Source organism: Buteo buteo, chromosome 2 (assembly GCF_964188355.1).
Source record: "Buteo buteo chromosome 2, bButBut1.hap1.1, whole genome shotgun sequence".
Taxonomy (NCBI): Eukaryota; Metazoa; Chordata; class Aves; order Accipitriformes; family Accipitridae; genus Buteo; species Buteo buteo.
In genome coordinates this window covers 35823663-35851586 of record NC_134172.1, presented here as the reverse complement: position 1 = coordinate 35851586, position 27924 = coordinate 35823663, and the positions used below count along the sequence as shown (strand labels likewise).

The 27924-nt window shown below is 39.3% G+C and overlaps 1 protein-coding gene across 1 annotated transcript in view; it reads right to left on the bottom strand.

Annotated features, from left to right (window-relative positions):
- Positions 1 to 27924, bottom strand: part of DNAH11 (dynein axonemal heavy chain 11) — a 162381-nt gene that overhangs the window by 51468 nt on the left and 82989 nt on the right. The window contains 8 exon segments of the mRNA XM_075041966.1: positions 2468 to 2566; positions 3424 to 3606; positions 4087 to 4301; positions 4622 to 4727; positions 11438 to 11577; positions 13590 to 13827; positions 20352 to 20487; positions 20489 to 20511. Coding sequence (XP_074898067.1) covers positions 2468 to 2566; positions 3424 to 3606; positions 4087 to 4301; positions 4622 to 4727; positions 11438 to 11577; positions 13590 to 13827; positions 20352 to 20487; positions 20489 to 20511 — 1140 coding nt within the window.

The following is a 27924-nucleotide window of genomic DNA, read 5'->3' as shown; positions in this document are numbered from 1 at the left end:
TCACAGCTCAGTTGCCAAAAGCAAGTTTTCCTGAGTGAGTTGTGTGCAGCAGTTTTTACTATATCATTATAACACTCTCTTAAGCGTTACAAATACATTTTAGCATATCTAATATATACACTGAATAGACAAGTATTTCCTTTCTACTCTTCTACTGAAGTTCATCTTCTTGTAAAATATTACTGGATGAACCAAATTTCTGCTTTATTTTTGGAATCATGAGATAGTATAGGCTAGAAGGAGCTTTGGAGGTCATCCAGTCCAACTCTCAGCTCAAAACAGGGCTAACTTCAAAGTTTTCTTTGAATTATACACAATCAACCCCAGGTCTTCTTCCCTAAGCTGCTAATAAATAAACAATAATCAAGAAGTATTCATAAAAAGTTCAAATTTTTCATTCCAATAGGTATTATTTTGCATTTATCAGCAGTGAATTTCACCAGCTATAATGTTCTCCATTCAACAACCTTGTGAGCTCTGGAGCTTATTATTGCTATGAGTAATACCTACTGGAGAATCAAAAATTATAGTTACAGCTCCTTAAAAAAGTTCATCAGGTTGATCAGCTATGGTACGACTCAGTTATAAAAATAATAGTTTTAACTGTATCCTCCCACCTTGTAAAAGGAAGCCCGGTTGAACATGCAGTATGGATTTTCTAAAGTGGTTAGGAAAAATATTCATATTGAATGACAAGGTGACAACTGTTGGCCTAACACAGGAAACAGCTAACTGCAGAGGAAACTGCAACTTTGTCTGTGGTGCAGAATTCTTCCTACTAGGAACTAAGCATAGCTGAGATAAAAACTGCTGCTAACCACCTCCAGAAAAATTCATGAGGAAATGAAAGGGAAAGTAAATAAATATAAAAAGACAGAACAAGATTCAAAGTTGGAGGCTTACTGAACTGCAAGATCACCTGAACCAGGAAAAGGTTCTTTGAGATACTGTCAGGCAAGGAACAGAGATGCATTAGTGCTCTTCTCTGAGCAACACATTAAAATAATAAGATTCCATGAGTTTCAGAAGTGATTTCCATGCATTAAAAAAAAACCCAAACAAACATTAAAAGGCTATTTTTGACCAAAAAGTATTTGCATGTAATAAACATACATCAGTATAGATGTGTGAAATAAAAAACATGATTCTTCAGTAAAGCTATCTTTTAGTGTAAATACAAGCTTCACTAGGGCAGATGCACTTTGATCTGAATGGGCAACTCCAAGGCCACAAAGCTAAGGCTGTATCATATGGAGGCAAAATACATGCTGTAGCAGCTGATGGGATTTTTGGGGTGGGTGGCAGAGGGTCCAGAAGAGGAAGAGAGATGGTAAAAGCTATCTTTGTTTACCCATTATATCTGCATCTCCTTCAGAAAAAGAAAAAAACAGATACTACAATAGCAGGAGGAAAAACGGGAAATTGATGAAATAAAGAATGACATTCTCAGATACCATAACTCACAGATTTCTAAGAGTTTCAGTAAAAGTGAATCTTGCTCATTCTCATAAATTGTTAACTTAAGAGAAAACAGTGAGAATAATCCCCATGTTACAGATTTGTTCAGCCTTCATTTATTGCTTGATATCTTAAGTTGTGAGATTTCAGATCTACATATTGTCAACAAAAGAAGTCTTAAGCCAAGTCACACCCTTCTAAACCTAATTAATGCTGTCTTTTGAACCATTTGAAGCTGCCTTTGCTAACTAAGGGTAATTAGCTTGCAGCAGAGAAACTCCTTCCACCCACCATCTCACAAGGTACCACAAGATATCTTTGTCTGTTTCAAGAGCACTTTGTGTTGCTGTTGCTCCATTGAATGAATACTTAATAAACAACAAGTAATCCCTCTCAAAAGTTCAATAGGTACTTGGTGGTAAATGTGGTCTTCGATTCAATCATTAACTCAGAAGACATTTGTCAGTAAAAGACTAATCAAAGTTTCCACTTCTATGTGCATGTATGTCTATATGTGTTTGGAGGTCTTTCAAAAAATCAAAGGAGGTTTGATGTAATTTTTATGATATGTTTAGTGACAAATATAAACACAGATGAGCATGACCTTCCAAAGTCCTTTCTGGAAGTTATTCCTACATTCCAATGTCATCACTCAATAAAGCACTTGGCATATATTCCTTGTAAAAATCACAACCAGTTATTTATATCAACTCTCATTTCAGTTTAATAGTCTATTGGTTATAACATGCCTAGATGGCTTTGAGGAAATTCAGTTATTTCTGATAAACAGCTTCATGTGCTACCACCCAAACTATGGAATATTCTTCAGTAGGTTTGTGGGGAAAATAGTGATAATCACTAATGAAAACATATCTTTAATACTTGAACTAGGAAGTAATAAAATCAATAAGAATAAAATAAAATTAAATAAATAGATAAAACAAAACTAATAAAATTAAGTGGGCCCAAGATATTAGAGAATAATGCTCATTGATCAAGCAGTACTTACAAGAAGCTTTTTCCTGATGGCTTCTAGTTTTTCTGTAGCTGCTGTTAATTCAGCATTTGCCTGGGCCAACGCACATTTTGGTTCTACCTCACAATACACCTTGAAAAAGACATACAACATAGGTACATTAGACAACAAGTTGGTCTCACATTCATTACAAAAATTACAAATGTCTCCTGATGAAAGACTTTCAGATAATCCTAATAGTCTCTCATTACATATATTTGCTTAAGAACCATCCTTCTAGAAAATAGTGAGACATGCGGAGATTTCTTTCATTCTTGACTTCAAGACTACAGGAGATTAGATTACAGCCCACATCATAAGGATATTTTAAGCAGAACTGAATGTATCCTTAGTGGGTCTACTCTCCAGCTAAAATGAATTTATATGTATCATTTTCATGGTTTTAGAATACAGGTGGAAATCAGACAGGCATTAAGCTTGATTAGATTTCAACTAAAATTGATCGGTGTTTCACTATTTTGGAGTTAAATGATAACATGCTACAATACTAGGATGAATGGAGGAATCCTGCTATCAGGTGCTCCAGGGACTTGTAAGTCATAAGATCTGTCTGACACTCCAGACAGCCAGACTCAGATGAACATTTCAAGTGAAACATGTACATCTGGAGAAAAATATTTCCCAACTGTTGCATCATAATGACAATTGAGAAGTCTTGGACAGCCACATCTTTTTTACCATATTCTACTACAAATAAATACATGTGTACGTACTGTTAAGCACTGAAGACTTCCCACTTTACCTGTGGTTGCTGTTACATTCTCCCCAGAACACCAAGCTGAGCTTACCAAAATAATAAAAAACTTCAACAACAGAAATTCCCCCCCATCAGGGCTAGTCAAGTGAGGAACTGATATATATATATATATATATGTGTATATATATATATATATATATACACACACATACACACACACACACATATACACCTTATTGAATGTTACTATATTTATGACCCAGGCACAGAGACCAGCTGCTGCAAAGGATTTTGTATGAACATACTTTGGGTTGAAATCTGGATCCTTCAAGTAATGTTCCTCAATGACTTTCAGACAATTCTGAGGAATATGCTCCTTATCATAGTTGATTAAAGCTTGTAAGAAGTCATCAACCTGCAAGAAGAGAAGTTCCAGTGCATCAATCCTTTTCCATTTCAGAGGATCAGAACCTAACTCCTACTTTCATCACAAATGAAATCCTGCGCTAGCTTATTGGTTTGGAAACATTATGCAGTACAAAGCAAAAATATTATTTCTGCCAAAAGCCTGAAGTATTCACCCTCGCAACCACATTTTGTGATTTTATGATTCACTTGAGGAATTTGGCAGAGATGAGATAAATATCATTAAATGCTGTCCCTTTGACTTTTCTTTCATTTTTGCAATTAATAAATCCCAGTGGCACTCAGGCTGGCTAGAATTCATCATAAAACATACACAGAAAACAACAATGTAGGGTTGGGTTTTATCCCCCTAAATTCAAACTGTAAGAAAATGAAGTTGTGATTTAGTTTCTTTTTCTCTGGCTCTCATTTTTAACTATTCTTTTCCTCTCTCATCTCAGATATTATGTGATATTCCATTGATTGTTACCTCTCTTGTAAAGACTTTTGTAGCTTTGCAGCTTCGGTCTTTGAGCACTTTCCCCTTATATGCCAGTAAAACCATCACTGCAGTGATAACATTGATTACAACCATTGGTGCATCAGTGAAGGCTTTCAGTTCTGTAAGATTAACTTGGAAAAAGAAGATCAGAGGAACAGGTACAGAATTGTGCAACGATAGTGGGTTTGTTCCACAGAAGCTTTCTGATTACTGGTACAACTCTCAGCTCTTCAAAGACTATTACTAACTATTTTATGTGGTAAAAATACTGATGGTCACAGCCCTTCTCTTGCTCTGCAATCCTAAGTGCAACTTGGTCAAGCAGGGTGATGGGAAGTGTAATGCCAGGTCAGGTACAGCAGTTGCCAACCTGTTGCTTTGGAGCATGCTGCCCAGAGAAGATGGAAATGTGTGCTTGGCAGCTTGGCACTGGAATGACCATTTAATAGCCTTGAACTGCTTGAACAATTAACAAATTTTTTTTTTTTTTTTCAGAAATCAAACTGTATGATCTTTACCCTACTAAGTGTGTCTAAGGCTGCTGTAGCAGCAACAAGAGCAGGTTCATCTTTCAGCAGCTCATCTTCACATTCTTTCTGTCTCAGATATACTTCTTGGATTGCTGCTACCTATTAAAACAATGAATCTTAAGATTTATATTGAAATTAAGGCTGTAAATCAAATCAGAGCTGCTTAAGCACTCACACCGTAATATCTGTATACACAAACAGATTTAGAAACCATTATTTTATGTTATCCATCAAAAAAGACCTCTACAACTCTGACACTCAAGCAGGTTTGTGCTTGGCTCTAGACACCCTCTGTTCTGCAAGGTGAGAATTAACATCTCCTGTCTATACCACCATACTGCAGAAGAGTCAGCATCACCTCTGTGCCTGGGAAGATCGTGGAACAGATCCTCCTAGAAGCTATGCTAAGGCACATGGAGAACAGGGAGGTGATTTGAGACAGCCAGCATGGCTTCACCAAGGGCAAGTCTTGCCTGACCAACCTGGTGGCCTTCTATAATGGAGTAACTACACCAGTGGACAAGGGAAGAGCTGCAGATTTCATCCATCTGGACTCCTGTAAGGCCTTTGACATGGTCCCCCCCAACATGCTTCTCTCTAAATTGGAGAGATACGGATTTGATGGGTGGACTGTTTGGTGGATAAGGAATTGGCTGGATGGTCACATCCAGAAAGTAGTGGTCAACAGGCTCAATGTCTGGATGGAGATCAGTTATGAGTTGTGTCCCTCAGGGACCCATATTAGGACCAGTACTGTTTAATATCTTCATCAATAACATAGACAGTGGGATCAAGTGCACCCTCAGCACATTTGCAGACAACACCAAGCTGAGTGGTGGCTGCCACACCTGGGGGATAAGATGCCACCCAGAGGGACCTGGAAAAGCTTGAGAAGCAGGCCCACGTGAACCTCATGAGATTCAAGAAGGCCAAGTACAAGGTCCTGAACCTGGGTTGGGGCAACTCCCCAGTATCAATACAGGCTGGGGGATGAAGGGATTGAGAGCACCCTGGAAGAAAAGGACTTGGGGGTACTGGTGGATGAAAAGCTGGACATGAGCCAGCAATGTGCACTTGCAGACCAGAAAGCCAACCTGGACTGCATCAAAAGCAGCGTGGCCAGCACGTCGAGGGAGGTGATTCTGCCCCTCTATTCCGCTCTGGTGAGACCCCACCTGCAGTACTGCGTCCAGCTCTGGAGCCCTCAGCACAGGAAAGACATGGACCTGTTGGAGCAGGTCCAGAGGAGGGCCACAGAAATGATGAAAGGGATGGAACACCTCTCCTGTGAGGAAAGGCTGAGAGAATTGGAGTTGTTCAGCCTGAAGAAGAGAAGGCTCTGGAGAGACCTTATTGGGGCCTTTCAATACTTAAAGGGGGCTTACAAGAAAGATGCAGACAGACTTTTTACCAGGGCCTGTTGCGATAAGGCAAGGGGCAATGGTTTTAAACTAAAAGAGGGTAGATTCATACCAGATATAAGGAAGAAATTTTTTACAATGAGGGTGGTGAAACACTGGAACAGGTTGCCCAGAGAAGTTGTGGATGTCCCATCCCTGCAAACGTTCAAGGCCAGGTTGGATGGGGCTCTAAGCAACCTGGTCTAGTTGAAGATGTCCTTGCTCATTGCAGGGGGGGTTGGACTAGATGATCTTTGGAGGTCCCTTCCAACCCAAACCATTCTATGATTCCATGATTCTAAGAGCTGGTGGGCAAGGCCCTCAATGACAGCTGAATTTTGCAGTGCCAGGACATCCCTAAGGCAGCCCTGCTCACTTCGGTAAAGCTCCTACACGCTCTACATTAGCTAGCACATGCAGCTGCTCTGGAGTGAAGCCTTGTATGTGGTGAGGATAATGTGATAAGGAGCCGGAGACAGAGGGATGTGCTGGCAAATCAGCTATCTACAATATTAGAAGTTAACAGTCTTCTTCGTGACTTATAACCTCATACTGTACCTGCTATTTCTACTAAAGCAGTAGTTTAACCTCTGGGTGGCTAGATCACACTTATTGTCATTGCTCCAGAGAGAAAATTTGGTATACGAAGTTCCTTTCTTCCCTGCTCCTCTGAATCATGAAGCATCCCTGCATGTTGCTCTGCCCTTATAAGGACAATAGCGTGAGATAGGAGGTGGAAACCTGCTGACTACCTTCTTTGTGGAGAAAACACACTGAGACTAAAAGAGACAAATAGGAAACAGAATAACTTTGGATTGGCATGCCAGAAACCGTTTTTGTTTATACTTATGGACAAAAGTCTGTATCATCACAAAGAATCTTTATCTTGTTTATTATAACAACTAGACATTCTCTATCATCCTCTGCTGCTCAGTTTTGCAAACTGAAAAGTAAGGAACAGGTACTGATGCTTTGTCTGCTAAAAATGTTTGGTACTTAAAATATTCATTTTTCAAATTCACTTCTTCACCGGCTGCTCTGATTCTGGCCTCAACAACTTTGCCTTATTCTTATTATCATGTTAAATACATGTGCAGTAAACCTGATGAAAAAGAAGTTTTACCTTTCGCTTACTAAAGAAAATATGGCACTTCCACATAATTTTGGTAGCACTCACAAGGTTGATGGTGAAAGGAGTATGGGTCTCTCAAAGACCACTTCAGCATTTGTAAGACTATTGTGAGATGACAATAGACCACATACATTTTTCAAATGGGTACTGGATTAAGAGATTTTGTGTGATGCCTAATTTCTTTCTTGCATAGGAAACTACAACACAAAATATTGCAAGTAATGCTTTCTTTGCCATTTTGATATCTAAGGACATAAAGGAGAGGAACAGCTGTAAGAAGCGTAGTATGTATTTATGTATATAATTTTTCTTTTCTTCTAGATAGGCTTTTAATACCTCTTGCTGAAAATTTGCTAGTATGAAGACTGTCCTTCTGGCAGATGTACCTGTCTACCAGACTGTGATCAAGCATGTCTGTATGGATGTGAAATACCACCTATCTGTACGGATGCTTTTGAAAAAAGGAGCCTGTAAGCTTTCTGTGAAGACACATCAGATCATGAATGTTCCTGTTGCCAACAGAAACCTGGAGATCACTGTGTGCAATACAAAAATTCAGAAAGACTCCTGTGTTGAGGTGTTGAGGGCTCTATATAATACTGTAGGATGCAAGGGTTAGAGATTTACTAATGCAGGATAGGGGACCAGGTAAAGTTTCTGTACAAAAACCTGGGGAATATTAGGGCAGTCTGTTACTCCTTTTGGAAAATTTGCCTTTTTCTTTTAATTCCTCAGCTCCAGGTCTGAAACCATAGGCCTCAACAAGGGAAAGAACAGGAGAAAAGGAAATAACCTATATGAAAACACTATACGTACTTAATTTCAGGTTTGAAAATTAAACAGATACCAATCCAAGCAGATTTGTCAAAACACTTATTTTGGCTTGAGAGTGGCTTAGATCAGTGACTTTACAGTGGCTAGTATCAGTTTTAAGTGAAATCTGAGTGTCTCCACAACTTTCTGCAAGGATTTAGTTATCTGTTTAAAAGCTGATTATGATTTCCTTGGTGCAAATTCATCTGGTAGAGTAACCCTGGAGGGTGTTTTGTATCACCTGCAATTGTGTATTTGGAAGATTACCGTACACGTTTTTAAGGATACATTGCCTGGGGCTGAAGTTAGTTATATTTGGTTCATCTTTATCCTTGTACCTCATGCTCATCTCACAGGTTCATTTCCTGTCAGGTCTTGCTTAAACAGAGTAATTATAGAGAAAGAGGATATTACAGTGATCAAGATGTTAATACTTGGATCAAGCACTATGCATTGGCAGTAACAGGCCTCTATAAGAATTTAATATCCTTACAAAATGTGTTTCTGCAATTGTTGGGGGCACTCTCCTGTATACTCTTATTACATGGGACACACATAGACAGCGTCCGTGGAAATAGCAAAGATTAAGAATCAAAATGCATTACACTACAAATGACAAGTTACCAAAAGTTAAATATTTCCCCCAACTCTTGTGAAGTAGCTTTTAGGATGAAATTCCCAATGTTTATTGGTTTGCATCTTAAACACAAGTTTTCTAAATTAAATACTTCATGTACAAGTTGCAGTTTTACTTTGCTTTTTTATTTTCTCTAACATGGTTTGAAACCCATGTTACTGAAATTAACTTAAAGCAAAAAGTTTAGAACAGCCAAATGCTCCTTCTGTTGAAGTTTTTAAGGATGTAACCAGGTGAACAAGGATTGCATTTACAGTACATAGTGCTTCTAACAAGACACAATATTTTCCATTAAAAAACCCAGCTAATTTAAGTCACACAAGCTGCATTACAGTTCTGTCTCTCTTTTTTCTTATGCTTCTTACTCTTTGCTTGCTGATGCCCAAAGAAAATATGGGACAAGATAATTTTTTTTAAGGGAGGAAAAATGAAACAGAGCAGGTTGTAGATAAGCCTTAGGACAGTATTTCTCAAATCTACTTCCCTCACAAAGAGATGAAGGAGCTTTTCATCCTCATCTCCAGAAGTTTAGTCCCCTTCACATCAATAACTTCTACGGTATAGAGCTCTTCAATGATGGCTAAATTGCTAGAAAAGCTGGAAGCAGTATGCCCTTAGCAATCAGACCATGAATAGAGTGGCTCAGATATACCATGTAAATAAAGAACACACTTCAGCTGAGGGAGGTAAATCAAAAAAGCTGGTCAGTCTGGTTTCATCTTTGCTCCTAATCCTCAGCTAATGTCACTATCACCCATATACCTACACCATCCTCTGCAGGTTTTCTTCCTTTGAGGGGGTAGGTCCCATTTTAAAAGGCAATGGCATATGCATCTTCATCTGTAAACCACTCTGGCTGGCATCATTCAGAGCACAAAAACGGCCAGTAAAATGACAGCAGTGTTACTGCCCACTATTTTAAAACCTTAGCAGTGTCACATTCATAGTCAGACCCAGTGATTACTATACACATATGTAGCTCTGCCACATTTATGGGGCATCCAGACTGACCTCACTTTTCCTGATGAGTCTGATCTAAAGTGATTTCCACTCTTCACCTTTTCTGAAGTAATGCTTTACTCTAAGGCAATACCTCCAAGGTATTTACCGGCTTAATGTTGTAAAACTCAAAAAACCCTTATAAACTCCAGTTTGAAATCTATAGAACAGGTAAGCCAAAATAATTTTTTAAAGGGTGACAAATTTTAATCAATTATGGAAAGTATTCACAAATTACTTAGCTGGAATATGTATTCTCATTTTCTAATTATCTCTTTTTGTAACAGAAATTATAGAAGATTAATATTTAGAAACCATCATCAGCCTTATGAAATAGCTTTAGATTAACGTAGCACAAAATGACACTTTCATTTCCAATAAAAACATTTCAGAAGCACAATAAAGCAATGAACAGGGGAGTATAGTGATCATTAGTGTCATGTGCTGAATTTCATCCCTTAAACAAAGTAGCCCAAAGATGTGATTATCCCATGATAATCATTCTGTGTGTTTCACCTACTTAGTTAATGAAGCAATTAGAATTGTGTTAAGGGTGTATTTTGATCATCCAAATCCGTCAGAAGCATATAGAACCAATAGAGGAAAAGCACCGTTGAAAAGTGGTTGGTAGGATGTTGAGCTGTTGAATCCAATTTGTGCAAGTTTAATTAATTGCACTATTTGGACTTTAAACTTCATAGCAATTTTTAAGTCCTAGATAAGATATGGATCAGCAAAAGGCTGAAGTCCATAACTAGCATAATCCAGACAAATATAAAGGTCCCAATCCAGTCTTCATTTATGTTGGTGTCAAAAATCATTTCTCCCTCAATAATATCAGGATGAGACACAAAGTAATTAGAAAAGTATTAAATACCACCTAATAATAATAAGTCTTTAAGAAACAAAACAGAAGAAAATGAAAGACCATTTTGATTGCTCAGAAAGTATAGCCTTCCCTGCTGATCAGTATCTGAAAACTGTTTACAAAGTTCTCAGCAACTTGAAGTTTCTGTAGCTCAAAATCAGGCATTAACAACTATTACCAGTCAATTAAAAATTTCTCTCTGCAATACTGATAAATGACACAATGTACATCAGATTTTGTAGCAAAATGCTAGAGTTGAATGAGCCCTTCGGAGTTTAAAGGCAGAAGAACTTCAGTTTACAGCATTCCATATTGCTGGTGTTTTATTTCAAAAACCGTGCTTGTAACAGTAGAAGAAAATTTTAAGAGTCTAGATGAAATTATGCATTTCTACTTGTTCTGTGGACTACTGCATGTAAACTTCTGTTTCCAACAGGGATGTTGATAACTAAAGTTAATAGGCTGAACTGAGAGCAAATAAAAGAAGATTCAACACTGATGACACATATTATTAGGTATGCTATTATAATCTTAAAATTCAAGGTTTGCAACTTGTAATATTGTGAGATACTGGAATGAACTTCTGTATCAATTGAGTTGTTCAATTTACCTAGAGCCTCAAAGCCTTTAGAAATCTGAAGTGCTCAGAGATGACTCTCTGACCTTTACTGTATTAAAAATAGGTCTGATTCTCAAGATCCACATCCATTAAATGCTTGAATGAGCTCAGTATTTATTGTTCTTTCATCTCATTAAAACAGCTAAAAGGTTGGGAAAAAGCATAATGTAAAGAAAGGTCAAGTGGTAATCATGGTGTGAAATGCTGTTACATGTGTAAGTATAATAATTCTTTAGACTTTATGCTCCCTGGAGAGGAAGTTGTTCAAAACTGTTCACCTAAAAAGGTTTATTTTGTGCTAAATATAGCTCAACAGCACTAAATGGGGGAATTAGACTGACCTTTTGCTCCTCTGCATCTGCAATGGCCTCTTCTTGGATCACTTTCTCAGTCTGAAACCCTATCTTAGCAATCAAAGCTTCAGCATCTTGATTTCTCAGTTGCAGTTCTGCCTCTCGAGAAGCAAGTTTGTATTTTAGATCTTCTACGTACTGGGCAAAAGGTAATGCGTTATTTGGGAGCAAGGGTCATTAGGTATGGTTCTGGACAGATTATACCACACAAGCCCCAAAAAGCTGAACTGAAAACAAAATTCTTGTTTCATGGGTCTCAGTACTAAAAGTGTTGTCTTCTCCTTTTTAATTTTGTTTCCATTTGACAGCTCCTTGTTTGTAGCTCACATAATCTTGTTGACATAAAGAATTTAATAAGAACAGCCTAACTGCTCCCACCAGCGACCCTGCAGCTCCCCTGAGATGCTCAGATGTCTGTCCAGCTGCTGAGGTTGTGTTTGTAACCAGGTGTCTCAGCGGTGCAATAAGGCCCAGCTGCAGCACCTAGCGAAGATGCAAATGTAAAAGGACATTATGGAAAATGCTTAGTAATCACTCTGAGCAGATAATTCCAGCAGAGGTTTGCTGAAAGGTTAAGACAGGCTCAGAGACTGATGAACAAAGACTACCTGTTAGTTTGCTGAAATAGCAATTTATTGCCTGCTAGGCGAGAAACCCATATCAAAATATCCAGCGACAATATCTTTCCACATATAAAGGAATTGTTTCAAATACTTGGGTTTTTTTTATTTTTTTCCCCCAATCCCTCCAAGCATTTTATCTAGGAGCTATTCATGATAAAAGGCTGTATTTAAGCCACAGGGGGCTCTTGTTAACCTGATTTGGATAGGAATGGTAAGACAAAGCGGAAGACAAATATTAGAGGGCTTGAACTTTCATTACATGGAAGGTCTTGAGGGCTCTTCTTCTTTGGTGAGCTCCTGAAATCTTATAAGACGTAAAAAATCTACCTTTTCAAATTTGACCATTATGAAATGAGAAGACAAAGCTGTAATACTGAGTTGTAATAGATGACTGTAGAGATCCCAAATGTCTCCAATCACTTTATTTTTCAATTTATTTCAGCTGACTTTATGTCTTTTTTTTTCTGAAAAAACTAAGCAGTGCTGCATTTGATATTTTTGTGTGGAGCTCCAGAGTGCAGGATAAAAATGGCTCAGTGTTCAAGCACCTGGCTAGGTAATAGCTGTGGCTCTATCTGCTAGCACAGCATGCAGCACTTGAAATTGTCAAATTACCTTTTGGTCATCGTCAAATTAGAATTCAGAGAAAAAGAGCGTTTTAATAATTTATTAGCATGGGATACCTTATTAAAAATAGACTTTAAAAAAGCAGTCACCCTTTTCTGTTGACCATTTATTTTTGCAGGTCTTCAGCTGGCAAAGTGGGAAGAAGTCAGCCAGCTCCTGTTACTAATCTGATGCTGTAGCACCAAGACGCCGCATTACGTGAAGACTGCAACTAAGCATTTCATTCGCAGTTTTTTATAAAAACATGCAGACTTTTTATTTTTAATAAAGAAATTGCTGGATTACAGCTTGTCTTCAGCATTTGCAAAAGGGATTATGGAACGCGTCTGTGGGTGGCGTGGGGGAAAGGCTTCAAAGCAGTTTCCCCTCCCTTCTGTCTTTGTGGACTGACCAGCCACAAATGGAACTGTAGGCAGAAGTACTGACTGGGGGCTAAGTGGTACTAGCCCCACAAGGAGGTGACAACAGCTGATGGAAAGGCTCCAGACTTGTTCCTCCTGCTTTCATTACCCCTCAAGCTGGTCACTGGCCACGCACAAAATCCCCACGTACAGAACTGCATCTTCTCTCTCCATGGTTTGGCTTTTACTGTGGCATTTGCTTCCCCTCCCACCCTCTTAATGTGGTACCACTACAGTCCCCTTCCCTCCAGACTTCGTCCTTGCTCAAATGGATGGACCCCTTTCTGAAGACAGCTAAGGAGTTCAAAGAGCCTCTATATGAAGAAAAAAAATAACCCTAGTTTCCAAAATGAGGTAATTTCAATGAAACACAAAAATGCCACCCCACAGCTAATCAATCTAATGAAAAGTGGCTGTGACAACTTTGTTTTATTCGCAATAAACCTAAGATTATTTATAAAGAATGAAAGAAAAGGTTGTGACTTTCACAGTTTACCTGGAAAGCTGCTGCCTTCAGCTTCTGCATGCCATTCACCAAGTGCTCCATGTGTCCCAACACCTTGTTTTTCTTCTCTAGAAGGATCTTATAAAGCATGATTTTCTCTAGAGAAGTCTTCGCAATAGTGTAATTGTATCGCTTGTCCTTACGATTGTATTTGGCACTCAGCATATTCACACTGGTGTGAGCATAAGCCATAAAGTCACAAATGGAGTCCTGGATGAGTGGCTGAACATACCCAAGGAACAAGAACAAATGTAAACACAGGAGCAAAGAAATGTTTCCAAAATTAAGTGTATCTATATAAATCAGAAAAGGTTATGTTTCTAAGGATGGCTCGTTCACAAATCTATTCTTCAGTCTACCCTAAACATAATTTTGTCAGCATGTAAAAAACATTAAAGCAAAATGAGCCTCCCCCCAACTTTTTTTGCATATAAATGAATTAATTCTGCACTGGCATTCATTAAGTCTTCATCACCACAGAAGCTCAGTGCTTCAACATACTTTCATTTTTTTTTTTTAATAAATACTCCTAAAAGCTAGAAACAAAGATAAAATCAGTCACTATACTGCTATACACAGAGTTAAAACTGTACGGATTTTCTATTTCAGCTCTGGAAATCCTATTTAAGGAAAATCCTGTATAGGTAAAAGAAATACAACAGAGTGGTTACTCTAATCACACTGATACCCACATACCTCATATATCATCAAATTCCTATTCAGAGTGAAGTGCATTTATGCCATTAACTTCAGATTGAACAGACCTGGACTCCATGATTTAGATTTCTGAAGTCGTACAAGTCCCTGCTTATCTGTGCTTGTCAAAGTCAGTGATAAACTAACATAAACTGTTATGAGGGCAGGATTAGACCACTGTGGAGTGCTTCTGAAAGCTGAGTCTCTACATACCCTAAAATGTCAGAAAAATAGCAACGGTTCTGTGCTGAAGAGATCTTCTATCAGTTTCAAGGGGTATTTGACCAGAAAAGTAGTTACGACTTAATGGAGTTCAGAGTCACTCTGAGCTGTGACAGCTGACACTCTTCCCTACATGCCACCCAGGCATCAAACCACGAAGTATACCTCCAGCTCCAAGCAAATCTCAGCATGCTGCAGAAAGGACCCCAGAGCGGTCCTGTGGCCCCAGGGGGTTGCACTGGGTGCCACACAGCACTGCATGGGGCATCTCCCTCGTCACGGGGCGGGGGGGGGAAATGCAGCCGTGAGACTGGAAAACTCTTCACATACTGTATCATAACCAAAACAGGCTAGACATATTTAAAACTGCTCCAGGTGGTCATTTAGTCATGTATTTCTGAGCAAAACGCAGAGCTAAAATGCCTGGCTTTATTCACCTCTCGCAGCAAGAAAAGAGGTAGTTCTAGGACTAAAGCTCAAAGGTCCTTTTTCTAAATTTTTTGAGAACTGAACTAGCAAATACAAGGGACTACTATACTACTTTGAATACGAATATACTTCCCCAGGATAAAGGTGAAATAAGAAACCACCAAAATTAATTTTTGTTTGTTTTAAAGGACCCTATCTACCTATATTACTAGAATATATGCCTATACAGGTCTAAGAAAGAGGACTGTATGCAAAATTAACAGGGAAATACTAAGAAAACCCATTTAACTCCATCACTGTAACTAACTTCCATTTTGTCCTCTATGACTTCTAGCATACTTAAACTTTATAATTTGTGGAGTCACATCTCCCTCATTTTAATGATTATTTATTGCATTCTGTACAAGACGAACCCAGTTCAATTAATCAAGGGAAGCCTAAAAATCAATTAATATGAATTAAATGAGCTACACCGACTCTTAGGAAAGTCACACATAATTTACCAAAGCATTGTCAATAATGCTTAGGGAACTTTGGGAAAATTGCTTACGAGTGGCTGTTGATGCAGTTAAATGTTTTAAGCCTACATCATTAATATTACAATCAGGTTGATGCAGAAAGACTTGCCATTTTTCTCAGTAAGAAACCTCATTATTTTCTTGTGACTTTTAAAAGCTAGTTTAGAAGAATACTTATTTCACCTATGATTACAGAAACAGAAATTAAAACACGAACTAAATAAAGAACGATTTGCATTTAGAGAAAGCAGAAATAAATTGCTTTACAGATAAAAAAAAATCAGAACATCATTAGTTGAGGCAAAGCTAGCATAAATTCATCTTAAAAAAAAAACCTGTTTGTAAAAGCAAGGCTAGTCAGCAGGAATGGACGTTTTATGCAGATTTGAGCAGCGCTTGGTTTCCAACTGAAATGTGTTTCAGCCTTTTTCTCCTTTTTTCATTGTTCGTGACACACGCACCCTGCAGCACAGCTCTTCCTAGAGAAAGACAACCTCCTTACACATGATCCTTATGAGAGGTCTCTACTCAGCAGCCCTGAAAAGCCCTTTAACAACAGTTTCATTTGTAAATCAGTGAGGGAAGAAGTGGGTTCCGGTAGAGCTGGAAGTGGCCCGAGACAACTTGTCTCAATGGGGCAAAATAACTATTGTTATCGAGCTTAACAAAATGGCACAGCATGGGAGACACGCCGAGCCAGAGAGCAGCTGGTTGTAATTCACACTGGTTTTCAGAAAACACTAATCGTTCCCGAACAGACCTCTTTGAGGATTGGTCTTCCCTGCATTTTCAATTTGTCACTTTCTCTTATGATAAGGTCAGCGGTGACAGCACTTCCTGACATTAACAGCTGTGGCTTTTAAAAGGGTCATTGTGGAACTACTAATTGCAGTAATTTCATTAGCATAAATTATTTATTCTGCCATTCATTTATCTCCAGGTTTTGGGGTCTTTTTAATACTGCATTGTACTTTTCAATATATGCCCATTCAGGGTTGCAGGCAAAGGAAATTATTATTGCTAATTTAGCCTTCTTTATTAAAAAAGAGGCAAACAAAAAAGAGTTGATACAGTAACAAAATCTGATTTAACTGCAGTTCGCTAGAAAGCATAAAGTAGCTTGAAGCCAATAATGAAAATTAGACTGGTACAAATCAAAACCATTCAATAGTCCTAAAGATGACCGAGCAATAAGCCTGTATACAACCTGAAAGAAAATGTAAGGGTGAAGTCTGTTCCTTCTTATGCAGTCTCTCTATTCTAGGCCTTGGCTGACCGACTTTTAAGCATGCAAAAAAACCCCAGTGTAAGTTACGAGTAGAGTTTAGACAGGAGTTTTGCCTGCGTCCTCCCTATAACTTTCCTCAGGATGTAAAATGGTAATCACCAAATTGATAAATCTTAACTCTTTGCAGTTAAGTTGAGCTAGCTGAAACATGCTGAGCAAAGAGCAAAAAAGACCAATGTCACTGTACTTCAGGCTGCTTCTTTGCCATACCACATGTTGTAAAATACTTCAGAGTGTGATAAACTGAGAGCATAACAAATTTATCCTTGGTACGCTTCACAGTGTGCGCTGCTTGGTGCTAAGCAGAGGAGGAGCAGCATGCAAGACAGCATCAGCAAAATACTCAAAGGAGATGGCAAAGATGTACATTGCTGTTATTTTCAAAGGGATGGATTAAAAAATCCTGATTCTTTTATTCTGTACTCAGTGCTGATATGTGACACCTGCTAAAAGTAAGGATGAGAGGTTGTCCGTCATGTTGAATTTGAAAACAGAGACATTATTTTAAAATACTATACATCATGTTTTATAGCAAATGAGGTATAAAGGCACTTTTGTAAGTTTGGTAAGCTCGGTACATGGATTTCAGAACTGCTGCACAGTGTTCTTTTCTTGCGCTCTTTTAAAATTAAGTTTAGCAATTTGAGTACTGAAACAGAAGAGGGCTCTTTTCCTTTCTTTTCTCCCAAGAAATCAAAGACATCCAAATTGATTAAGTATCTGATACTCTCCACTTCCCTCCAAATATCTCTGAACTCACTGTCTTGTCCTTAAACCACACATTGGCCAATGTCCTTCCGAGTGAAAAGGGGCTCATGCTCATGGGACTTATTTTCAACTGGCACCATAATTAGGGAGGATCACTTGTTCTTTCTGTTCAGACACTTTCACACAGGAAAGAAGGGACATTCACAGCATCCTTCATAGCACATACTGATGCTGCAGCTCACAACCTCCCTGCTGAGCTCAGTCTACCCCCCTTTTTTCCCTGGATAAACTGTATCTTCCAGAAAAGTATGTAGACTTGGTTTGAGGATAAGGAGATGGAGAATCTAAGACCTCCTTCTCAACTCCCACAATCACCGTGAATTTTTTTATGGTTTCGCTCACCATTTAAACTCAGAAATTTTCCAGTTTTTGTTAAAGCAATGTAGATATGATGTCACATTTGTATTGAACTTTTAAGAGGAAACAAAAAGATCACTAGCTTAATTTCAAGATACCCTAACTAAAAATAATCTGTAATATTGTTATACAGTGATGAACAATAAGAACAACAACAACAACAAAATCTATTACTGTTGCTGTATTTTTGGAACCTCTGAAAAAGGACAACTAGGAGCGAAGTGTCAATTATGCCAAAATAATCACTCAGCAACAGACCTCACGCTGCTCATTGTAAGGGACAGCATGATTACAGTACGTTTCAGAAGTCCAGGCATACGTGAGCCCTGGCTAATAAGATTTCTCTACCAAGAACAAACAAAAGGCTGTCCCGAAATAATCTAAAATGGAGCAAGTGAAATGATGTATTAACATACCAGCACTAGAGATGAGAGGAAGAAAGGAGACCACCTCCCATAAATCTTTGACGGAGAGGGGATGGCAGACTGCAGCTAAGATTCACACTTCTTCAGGGTGGTCCTTTTCCACCCAGCCCCTCTCATTCTTTTGATATCCTAATACACCTCTGCAACTCTCCTGTCCCTCCTCCCTTTACTAACTATTTTTCTGTGATCATTCTCCCTTCACCTCCCTTTTACTCCTCCTCAGACTCTTTGCTGTACACGTCTCCTACCTTTCTGGTTCAGTTTTGCTTTTCTTCTGTCTCTCTTGGTTGAGTTCTCCTTCACTCCCCCCATAACACTGTCATAGTTTCTCTGTTATTTCAAGGCCTGTGTTCTGGGTTCATTCTTCCCATCACTTTCAAATCCTTCCCCTGTCTCCTCCTAATATTTTTTGCATTCCACTGTCTTGTCTGTTGGTCTTCTCATCGGCTGCACATGCAGACATGACTCAGGCACCCAGTACTGCTTTACGTATGCTGATGACACAGAAACCTTAACTCACTGTCAATAAAGTGTCGTGTTATTTTGTTAGCTGCCATTTGTTTCATCTGCTGGGAACTGAAGAAGAAAGATATCTACCAGGAGCAGTTAATGCCAATGTGAAACAAGACTCATCAACAGTTGCTTGGATCAGTGAAATTTTTCCTAAATATCTAAAAAATGAATTCTATAGGAACATAATGCTTAAATTAAAAACAAAACAGTTTAACCCCCCCCTCCCCAAACGGTTTCAATATGAAAAGCCTAAATTCTGATGACCAGATGTATTTTCAAGGGAGAAAAATATAATTAGTTAAGGATCTGGAAAAAAAATATAATTAAGTCAAAATAAATGCTATTCTCTTTTCTCCCTGCATGCAATCCTACCAGTTTCTTCCAAATAAACGGGAATCTTTAAGTTAGTATCCCAGTAAGAATTAAACGCAAGTGGGTATCACAGACACCACGCCCCCCCCGCGCCCCGCAGCTCACCAGACGACAACCAACCAGCCTAATAAACAAACACTTCAAGTCTCTTAGGAGCTGCTAAAGCAGAAGGCGCCGACGGCAAAGAGAAAGGACGAGGGTTTGCGAACACCTCCCTTTCCCTTGCAGCCCTACAGGAGGCATCCGTGTGCCGCGGGAGCCCGCGGGAGCCCGCCGGGCCGGGCCGGGCCTAGCCGGGCCTAGCCGGGCCCAGCTGCCCCTCTCCCCCGCACAAGGCCCGGGGAGGAGGGGAGGGAAGGGTCCGCGGGTTACCCTGGAAGCAGCCCCAGGCATCCCTGCAGACTCCCCCTCTCCTTCGGCTTCATTTCACGATGGCTCCGTGTGCGGGGGTTTGAATGGAGGATTTGCCCGGGGACCGGCGCTACCGGCGGCCGAAACGGGAAGGCTCTTCCCTCCAGCTGACAACAGAGGCAGCTGGTTAAAACCCTTAGAAGAATATAAGAATATTCCTTTTTCCCCTGAAAGGAAACTCACTAATGCATGACTTTTTTTTTTTTTTTTTTTCTGAAAACAAACAAGTCACACTCCAGACCAATCGGGAACAAAAAGAGAGTCATTGCCCAGATATTAAAACTCTAAATGCATTTGCCATGTGGTTACAGGGGAAAATTTTCACCTGCTTACTTGCTGAACAGGGGCAAAACTCTTCTTTAGTTAGCCAGGACTGTGCACAGCAATATTTCAGCCTCACTTGCGACAGCACTAGTGAATATATTTAACTGTATTGAAAAGGGTTAAATCAATTCTGTGAGGTCTTAAAAGGCCTAGACTTGAAGGATTCTGCAAAAACAGTGCTAAGAAGTATATGCCTCTTTTCCCCTCACTTCTCTGCCCACGCTAGACAGCTCTCTAAGCTGTGCAGAAGGAACCGGGCAGTAACACGCCATAAAAACTCAGCTTTTAGCAGGACACCGAAGGCAACAAGTACACAAGAAGGAGTGAAAAGAGCGTTGGGGTTTTTTCCAGCTTATTCAGTTATCGATCTTTCAGTAATCTCCGTTGCTTTCTTAGAAGACTGACGAGCGTGAAACTCCGTACCTCAACCCCCTCAGCTCCCTCAATGAACCTCCCGCTGACGGAGTGCAGGGCCTGCCGCGGCCACTCATGAAACCAGTCGATAGCCGCGCAGTTAACGATGGCTGGGGACTTCTGAGCTTGCCCTCGCAGCGTAGCGGGCAGGAGAAGAACACTGAACAATCTGCGGAGATGAGGGAGGGAAAAGGGACAGAAAAGAATCACACAGCAAGTTGAGGCAACCGAAGAAAGGCATGCAACGAACCACGGCCCAGCACCGGCCCCAGCCAGTGCACAGCTGAGGCTCCAAAACGAATTTTGCAGCTAATAAACTTCGTCAGCTACGATGTTACCTTGGGCAAACAGGTTTTACTCCCTTTCCACTGTACAAACACAGCGTACTCGCAGATTCCTTTCCCTCTCTCCACGTTGGTATCAGTTACTTGGTTTGATAGCTATAAATAATAATGTAGCCACAGGGACTGGCTGGCACGCAGACAGCCAGAAGGCGCCTGTTTAGCTGGTCACGGTGACACAAACGCAGCTCTTGACTTGCCTAATCTATTCAAACAATTTCCTGCCATTTTAATACGCACTGCAACCCCGTTAAAAGAACAGGAAGAAAAGGAGATCTGGATCTTAGTTTGTATGTGAATTTTTAGGGACTATTCTTTACAAAAGTGGAAAGTGATATCTGAACAAGGGTAGGCTAAAATATTCAAAGGAAAAGTAATCTGTAATCAGCTGTTAATATCACCAGGCTTACCCAAAGCAACTCACATTTGGGAAGGAAGGGTTATTCTAGTCTCTCAGTTGCATCTGTGGACCTACTTATTGCAGTTAGCACGTGTTTTGGCCATTGTATTTGCTTTGGGTTTATTAGCAAAATGACAGACATCAGGCTGTTAACACATAACTGGAGTCTCTCCTATATGCTTCTTATGAAATGAGCTATTTTTGCTTTACAGGGCTTCTCAAACCATATGGCATCAAAATTGTTAATTCCCATAGAAAACATCCAAATGGTATCACAAGAGTTTATTACTTCCTCAACAGCCACAAGAGTCAGGACAGAGCCCAGTCAGGCATGCCAGGGAAGTGACAGGTTTATTCCGCCTCTGGAGGAATCGGGAGTTGACATTACCTATTAAGTGAAACCTGGATAAAAAAGGAAAAAGAGCAGAAAGTTGAAAGAAAAGAACGGGGAAAAAAAAAGGAGTGAAGAAAGGAGGAGGTTGACCGGAGACAATACTTCACTGGGTCTTAAAGCAGTCAGAGAGGAGAGAGAAAGTGAGGAGTAGATAGTAACACTGGAAAAAGCTTCTGTGGTATCTGGAAAGAAGATTACAAAGAAAATGGAGAAGACTTGCCACTATCTCATAGTTTCTAAAAATAAATCTCTGCATGGGAAACACAAGACAGCCATTTCTGCAATTAACTTTTAGTTATGAGCAAAGATGAGTAAGTTTTAGTAGAACTAAGTCAAAACAAGAAAATCTTTTGCCATTATTCAGAAAACCCTCCTGAAGAGAAACTATTTCCGGGGACATTTATACATTTTGTAAAGCTTGGATTTTATGCTGAATCACAGGGTATGCCCTTTTTTTTTATTCTTACCCTTTTTAGCAAAATTAATTAAGAAGTGGCCTCTGGTCACAAGCACTGGTCAGGCTGGATCTCACAAAAACCTTTTCTCATGGCTGCAAAAACTGAGTGGGATTTTGAGATTACTGAAGGCTTCAGATCAATGACACCATTTTCAGAAGGGTGTGATATGGCCAAGCATAACAGCAAGAAAAGCACGATTGGTCCCTTCTGTTGGGAGCCATGGTGGAAGTAGAGGAGGTGATAGGCAGAAGACGTGAAAATCCTAAAAGAAAAAAACGGAAAGACCTAAAAAAGGGTAAGAGGAAGAAGCAAGAAAGGCAAACAGAAGCAGTGATAGTCTTCCATGTTGTGACAGACAGGAAGTGAAATGATGCAGACTAAAATACTAAATGGGGCATAAAAGAAATCTTTACTGGTGAGTGAACCATAAATATTCAATAAATCAGAGCCCCCTAGCCCATGCTTTAGACTGCACTGTGAATTAACTGCACCTTCCACCATTTTTTAGTCCATTTACTTCTTTATATTTCTAAAAGGAAGGTATTCACTACCACCTATTCCATTTCCAACATGCCTACCAGCTTCCCAGAGATACAACAACTCATAGTACATTTTTCCTGTGTCTCATGGAATGGGATGTAGAGGACTATTTCCTGTTAAAACAGAGTTTTGAATTGCTGTAGTTATTCTGGTCCCCCTACTGATCTCGTTTATTGTCAAACAGAGAAAAATACCTCTCTTACATGAATCTAAAAATTCTTCTAACCACAGGCAATTTGCACATTTGTCTAGAAAGTACTTGAGAATGTCAGCAAGAGAAACTACTGGTTTTAAATCACTTGTGACCTTTGACTCCTGCAAGAATTACAAAAAGCAGTGCATGTTCTCATATTTGCAAGAAAGTAATGTTCTCCCCCATCTTCAAGAATTTAAGCAGAAATGTAGACAGCCATGCAAAACCACAGTGGAGTCCAGTTTTGTCCAGGGATGTTACAAAGACAGGCTGATCAGCAAGTTGGCATAAGGTACAGAAGAAAAATGTCATCTACTTTGAATATGTTCAGCATGAAGAGTCAAATGGCAGAAATGTCCATGTAGAAATCCATTCTAGCCAAGTGATGAAAACTACACTAAAGCAGTACAAAGACCACAGAAAGATATTGGAATTTACAGCAAAATTTTATCAGGCTGATGAGAAGGAAGGGCAAACAGAAGGAAAAAATCAAAATGCTACAAGAATAAATGTTTTCCACCCCAAAACTCTGAATCAGAGAAGAAACATGCATGAAGAATCTGCTACATCTGTTTCATGATTTTCAATGATCTTGGACACTTCTGTGAGTTTTCTGAAATTTTTTCTCTGTTATACCATGTATCCTTCAATTAGACATTGTCTCTCCCTCTCATTCATGTCACCCCATTTTCTGATAAAAATCTATTTTCAGTTATAATACCAGAGGCATGGTGAGCAATATTGATGCTTGGGACACCTCATTTTCTCCTCTCTTATTCCTCTACTAGCCACCTTCTCAGATCTGTGTACCATCCTTACTATGGTAGCAGCAGTAATGGAGATATCTGTCCCTACTTTGATGTGCTTCTCACAAGTGCCCTTGCTATAGCAGTGGTACCAAACTGAATCTATCACATCTCCAAAGCTGCAAGCCATACACAGTCTTGCTAGAAGTTACATCTTCTACATTCTCCTACACTGCTCATATTGCTCATATTTGGACTTAACGCCATAAGTAGTGGTCCAAATCAAAGCCTTGGACCATTTGCCAAACAAAAATCAGAATTTGGTGTTTTCCTTAGTCTTGTACCTTGAGTAATATTTTATCCTCCCTAAATATTAAACAATTGTTTGTATGGAATGATTACTATTTATGCCCTATTTATATCAATCTTATGTTGAACTTTAGGGGAGAAGGTGCTTTCTCTACCCAACATGATTTGTTAGGAGTGATTTAAAAGAAATACTTGTATCTGTAAGGAGCAGCATTAGTTTATATGAACTGCAGATCCTTGAGAAGTAACACTGACTTTTCAGGATTGTTACTTTTAACTTTACCCTAGCATCTAAATTCTAGATTTACTAGGTTATACCCAGAACTCATCTGTTCTCCTCATGTTCTTGGCCACCCCTTGAAAAAAATTCTGAAATTTTAAAGAGTACATAATAGTAGTATGTTCTAATCTTTATTCTAATCTTGTGCTTATCCAGCACAGTACTACTGGAGCTCACGTGGATAACTGCAGAACACAAAAGCCTCTCAATAGTTAACTTCCATAACTAATGAGTACAGAACAGGAGGTGAACAGAGTGACAAGTGAAGGCAAACAGGACAGAAACAGTTGAAGCAATAGCGCATCGATCACAAGTTGCTAAACATGGTAAGCAAGTCCTAGTGAAAGTCTTTACAAGAAATACCAGGCACACACTAGTCCTACCAGGATTATTCAGCTGGAAAGCCCGACAAAGAAAAAGGAAGTATACCTGGGTAAGTATCCTAGACTCAACTGTCATAACTATACTGTGAACAACCCTGACAACAGCTAGTTTAAAGGCAGGTGAATGTAGTATACATGAAATACAGATATACCAATCTTTTGCTTACAATGCAGACATATTCAAATACTTAGCTGTAATTGTAAAAGTGCAGATTACAAAGCAGAAGATAACAGTTGAAAAGAACTGCTATGAAGGCTAAGAAGAGAGGGACTAGATGAGAGGATCTACAAAAGCCAATAATAAAGTGAACAGCAGCAGATCTGAATTCTGGAAACCTGGCAGAGAAAGAACAAAAGCAATTAAATCCAATAAAAAAGTAGCAATAGGTAAAATTAGTTAAAATTAGTGGTATAGCTAGTTCTAGAGCTCAAATTCAAACACACTATTTATAATTTCTATTACTTTTCTCTAAAACACAAAGTTACAACTGAATGATTTTTACTATATTCTATTGTTAGGCAGGAATTTCCAGCACAGCCCCAGCTATAACATAATTAGATGTCTTTGTTAATTATTTTTTGTGGACAATAAAAATATAGGATACAGCATATACTTGAAAAGGTAGTCATAAAAAGCAGGCAACCAGGTCCTCACCATGGCATAACCTTTCTATCTCCTTTAGCTTTAGTGAAGTTTGGTAAAATCACACGAGGCGTGGATTTGATGCGGCATGTTTTCAGGGTTCGTTTGCATTCCTCCCAGTGAATTCCCACTATTGTAAAGGACCTTGTGGACTGCTTGCTTTGCACACAGAATAATGAAGATGCTATGCGATCTGATAACAAGATAGCTGTGAGGAAAAATGAGTAATTATTACTGACTACATTTTGAACAATCTTTGCTTAAGTAAGGAGGTCACAGTTTGAAAACATTTATCTTCTGCCCAGGCCATAAATGACAGTCTAATTTGACAGAGGACCCCCCTCCAAAAAAAAAGCGATAGGAAATGCTTCATTTCTTGCAAGGCAAGGGTATAAATATTACAGTAAGGGTACCTCAGATAGTAATAGAAAAACTTCGGAAGTTCTCCAAAATAGACCTATCCCTTTCTTTGAAAAAGCTGTGGATTGAGAGGGACTATGCAAGAGTATATCATCTGACATTTTTAAGATTTAAATTTGCACAACTGAGTAATGAAGACAATCAACGTGGACAAAAGAACTGGTATAATGTGGAATTAATATCAACTTCCATGTAGCATTCAGCACTCCTAAGAAAACACCCCCCCCCTTTTCTCAAATGTCCCATTTGAGCCTCACACTTGCATGTCACTCTCACTACAGATCTATCTCTTACACTGTGTTTCTCAGTTCAGCCTCTTCCTGCTTATCTCAAATATGCAAGCTCTCTAGGTTCACTGAGTGACCGTAGAGCAGGACAGACAACAGCGTATCTTAATGCTAATAAACTAAAGAGTGACTTGACACACACTTGGCTGCTGGTCTGACAGGGCCCATCCTAATTAAGTATTAGCACACTTGCACGATTTTATCCATGGGAAACTAAATGGTGCTGCAGCAGGAGTAAGGAGCTGTGCAAACCAAGAATCATTTCGAACTGGCTCTATGCCACCACCATCATTTTGTGACCAGAGCAAGGGAAAAGCTAAGCCACGTGGATGCCAGCCGTGTCACGCCACCAGTCCTCAGGAGCACAAGACAGACCTCATAGATTTACTAATATAGCTGTATCCTTAAAAATCGAGTCTCTAAGTACTCAAGAAAAGATGGCTGACATCCAAATGAGAAAAGCCTGGAGCTTTTCATAGAGAAACAGGAACTCTGCAAGAGCCTGCCAACTGCAGAAGCAGCTGCTTTGTGTGCTATGGAACTTAGAAATCCTCGATAGCTTCTCGGCTGTCTAATAACATAACTGAGACTTCATTCGGGGGGGAGCAGTAACTGTGTCTGTCTGTCCCTGATCCACCTGCCTCCTTGGTGGCAATTGGTTGTCGAGTTCAGAAATTATGTGGGAGGTGAGATCAAGTGATTGACAGCATGATCAATTGAACCCTTATTTCCCATTGAATGAAACAAATATAATCACATCTAGGGTTAGTATGAGTTTAACATAGAACCAGAAACCCTAAACCCATGGTTCTTTTTGGCTGGGATTAAAGCAGTCAAGCTGATCGGCACGTGTACTTATGCCCTCACAGGGAAAACCATGAGAACTGGCCAAAAACTGAGCTGTGATGGGGATGCATAAGTTCCTCTTGGATTCACAGATAAAAGAGACGTTCTGTCAGTGAGGAAACAGACCACAAGAAAAATGCTAACGTTTCTTGATGAAAAAAGGATTTGGAAATAATTTAAAAGAAGAGTAATAGTAATAATATGGACAACAGTGCTTGTGGTGATGCAGGGCACGTACCCCGCATATGTTTGACATTAATTCTGGCTGAAGCATGAAACTGCTTTACTGCTGAGTTCCTTAGAAAACGGGGAGCCAGCTAAATACTGACAGAACTATGCAAGGAGGAGACCATTATAAGCATATAAGGACTAGAGTAGTTCAGCCAAGTCTGCCTATTGGAAGGAAACTGGAGAAAACAGTATTCCTTTAAAACGAGCAGATTTAGTTCTTAATGCTGGGACTTCACAACGGCCACTGAGGGACTGTAAACTTTGAAATATGAGGAAAATACACAATAAGGAAACTTTTTCAAGAAATGGGAGCAAGTATTTGTAGTAGACATCCATAGCTTATGAAGAAAACTGGCTGCACAGGGACTAAATAACAGAGATTCAGTTCAGAAGAAAAGCCATATAACACATAGGGCTTTAGAATACACAGTAATGTTTAAGAGCACTAAGGAAACTAAGATGAGCTAGTAGGAAATGTAGAACTTGGAAAACATGCAAAGATGAAATGCCGTAAAGAGTATGTTTACTGGAAAGAGTACATTTAAGAGTATGTTTGTGTAGGACATGAGTTGCAAGGCATTTAGACATGGTGTTCCCATTTTTGGGAAAATGTTGAAAGGTTGCCACCACCAAAAGAATAAAATAAAATTAGATGGAGCTCAAGAGACAGCAGGACTGACTGGCCATGCCTCATATCCATGCTTTTGAGAAATAGTTGCTTCTTCTGGCCTTTACTTTTATAATTTTTTTTTTATAATATGCAGAGTATTTAAGAATGATTACTGCACAGACATGGGATACTGAAAAACTTCTGGAGCTCCAGTAACTTACTGTGAGCCTTAGAAACTTCTCAGCCTATGCAATGGCATGCCTTAGCACTGTCAGCACATTACCATTCACAATGTTTGCCCATCAGCTTTGTTTGCTTAACCAGCATTCTTCCTTTTTAATTTATTTCATCATTCATCACTAAAGCTTGTGAAATCCTCAGGTGCATATACATCCTCACACACACTTCCATTGTGGGCCCATATTTTATAATGGTGCAATCCACTGTCTTTAACTGACATAGTTCCAACTTCTACTGACACAAATTTGCACCTACGTACAT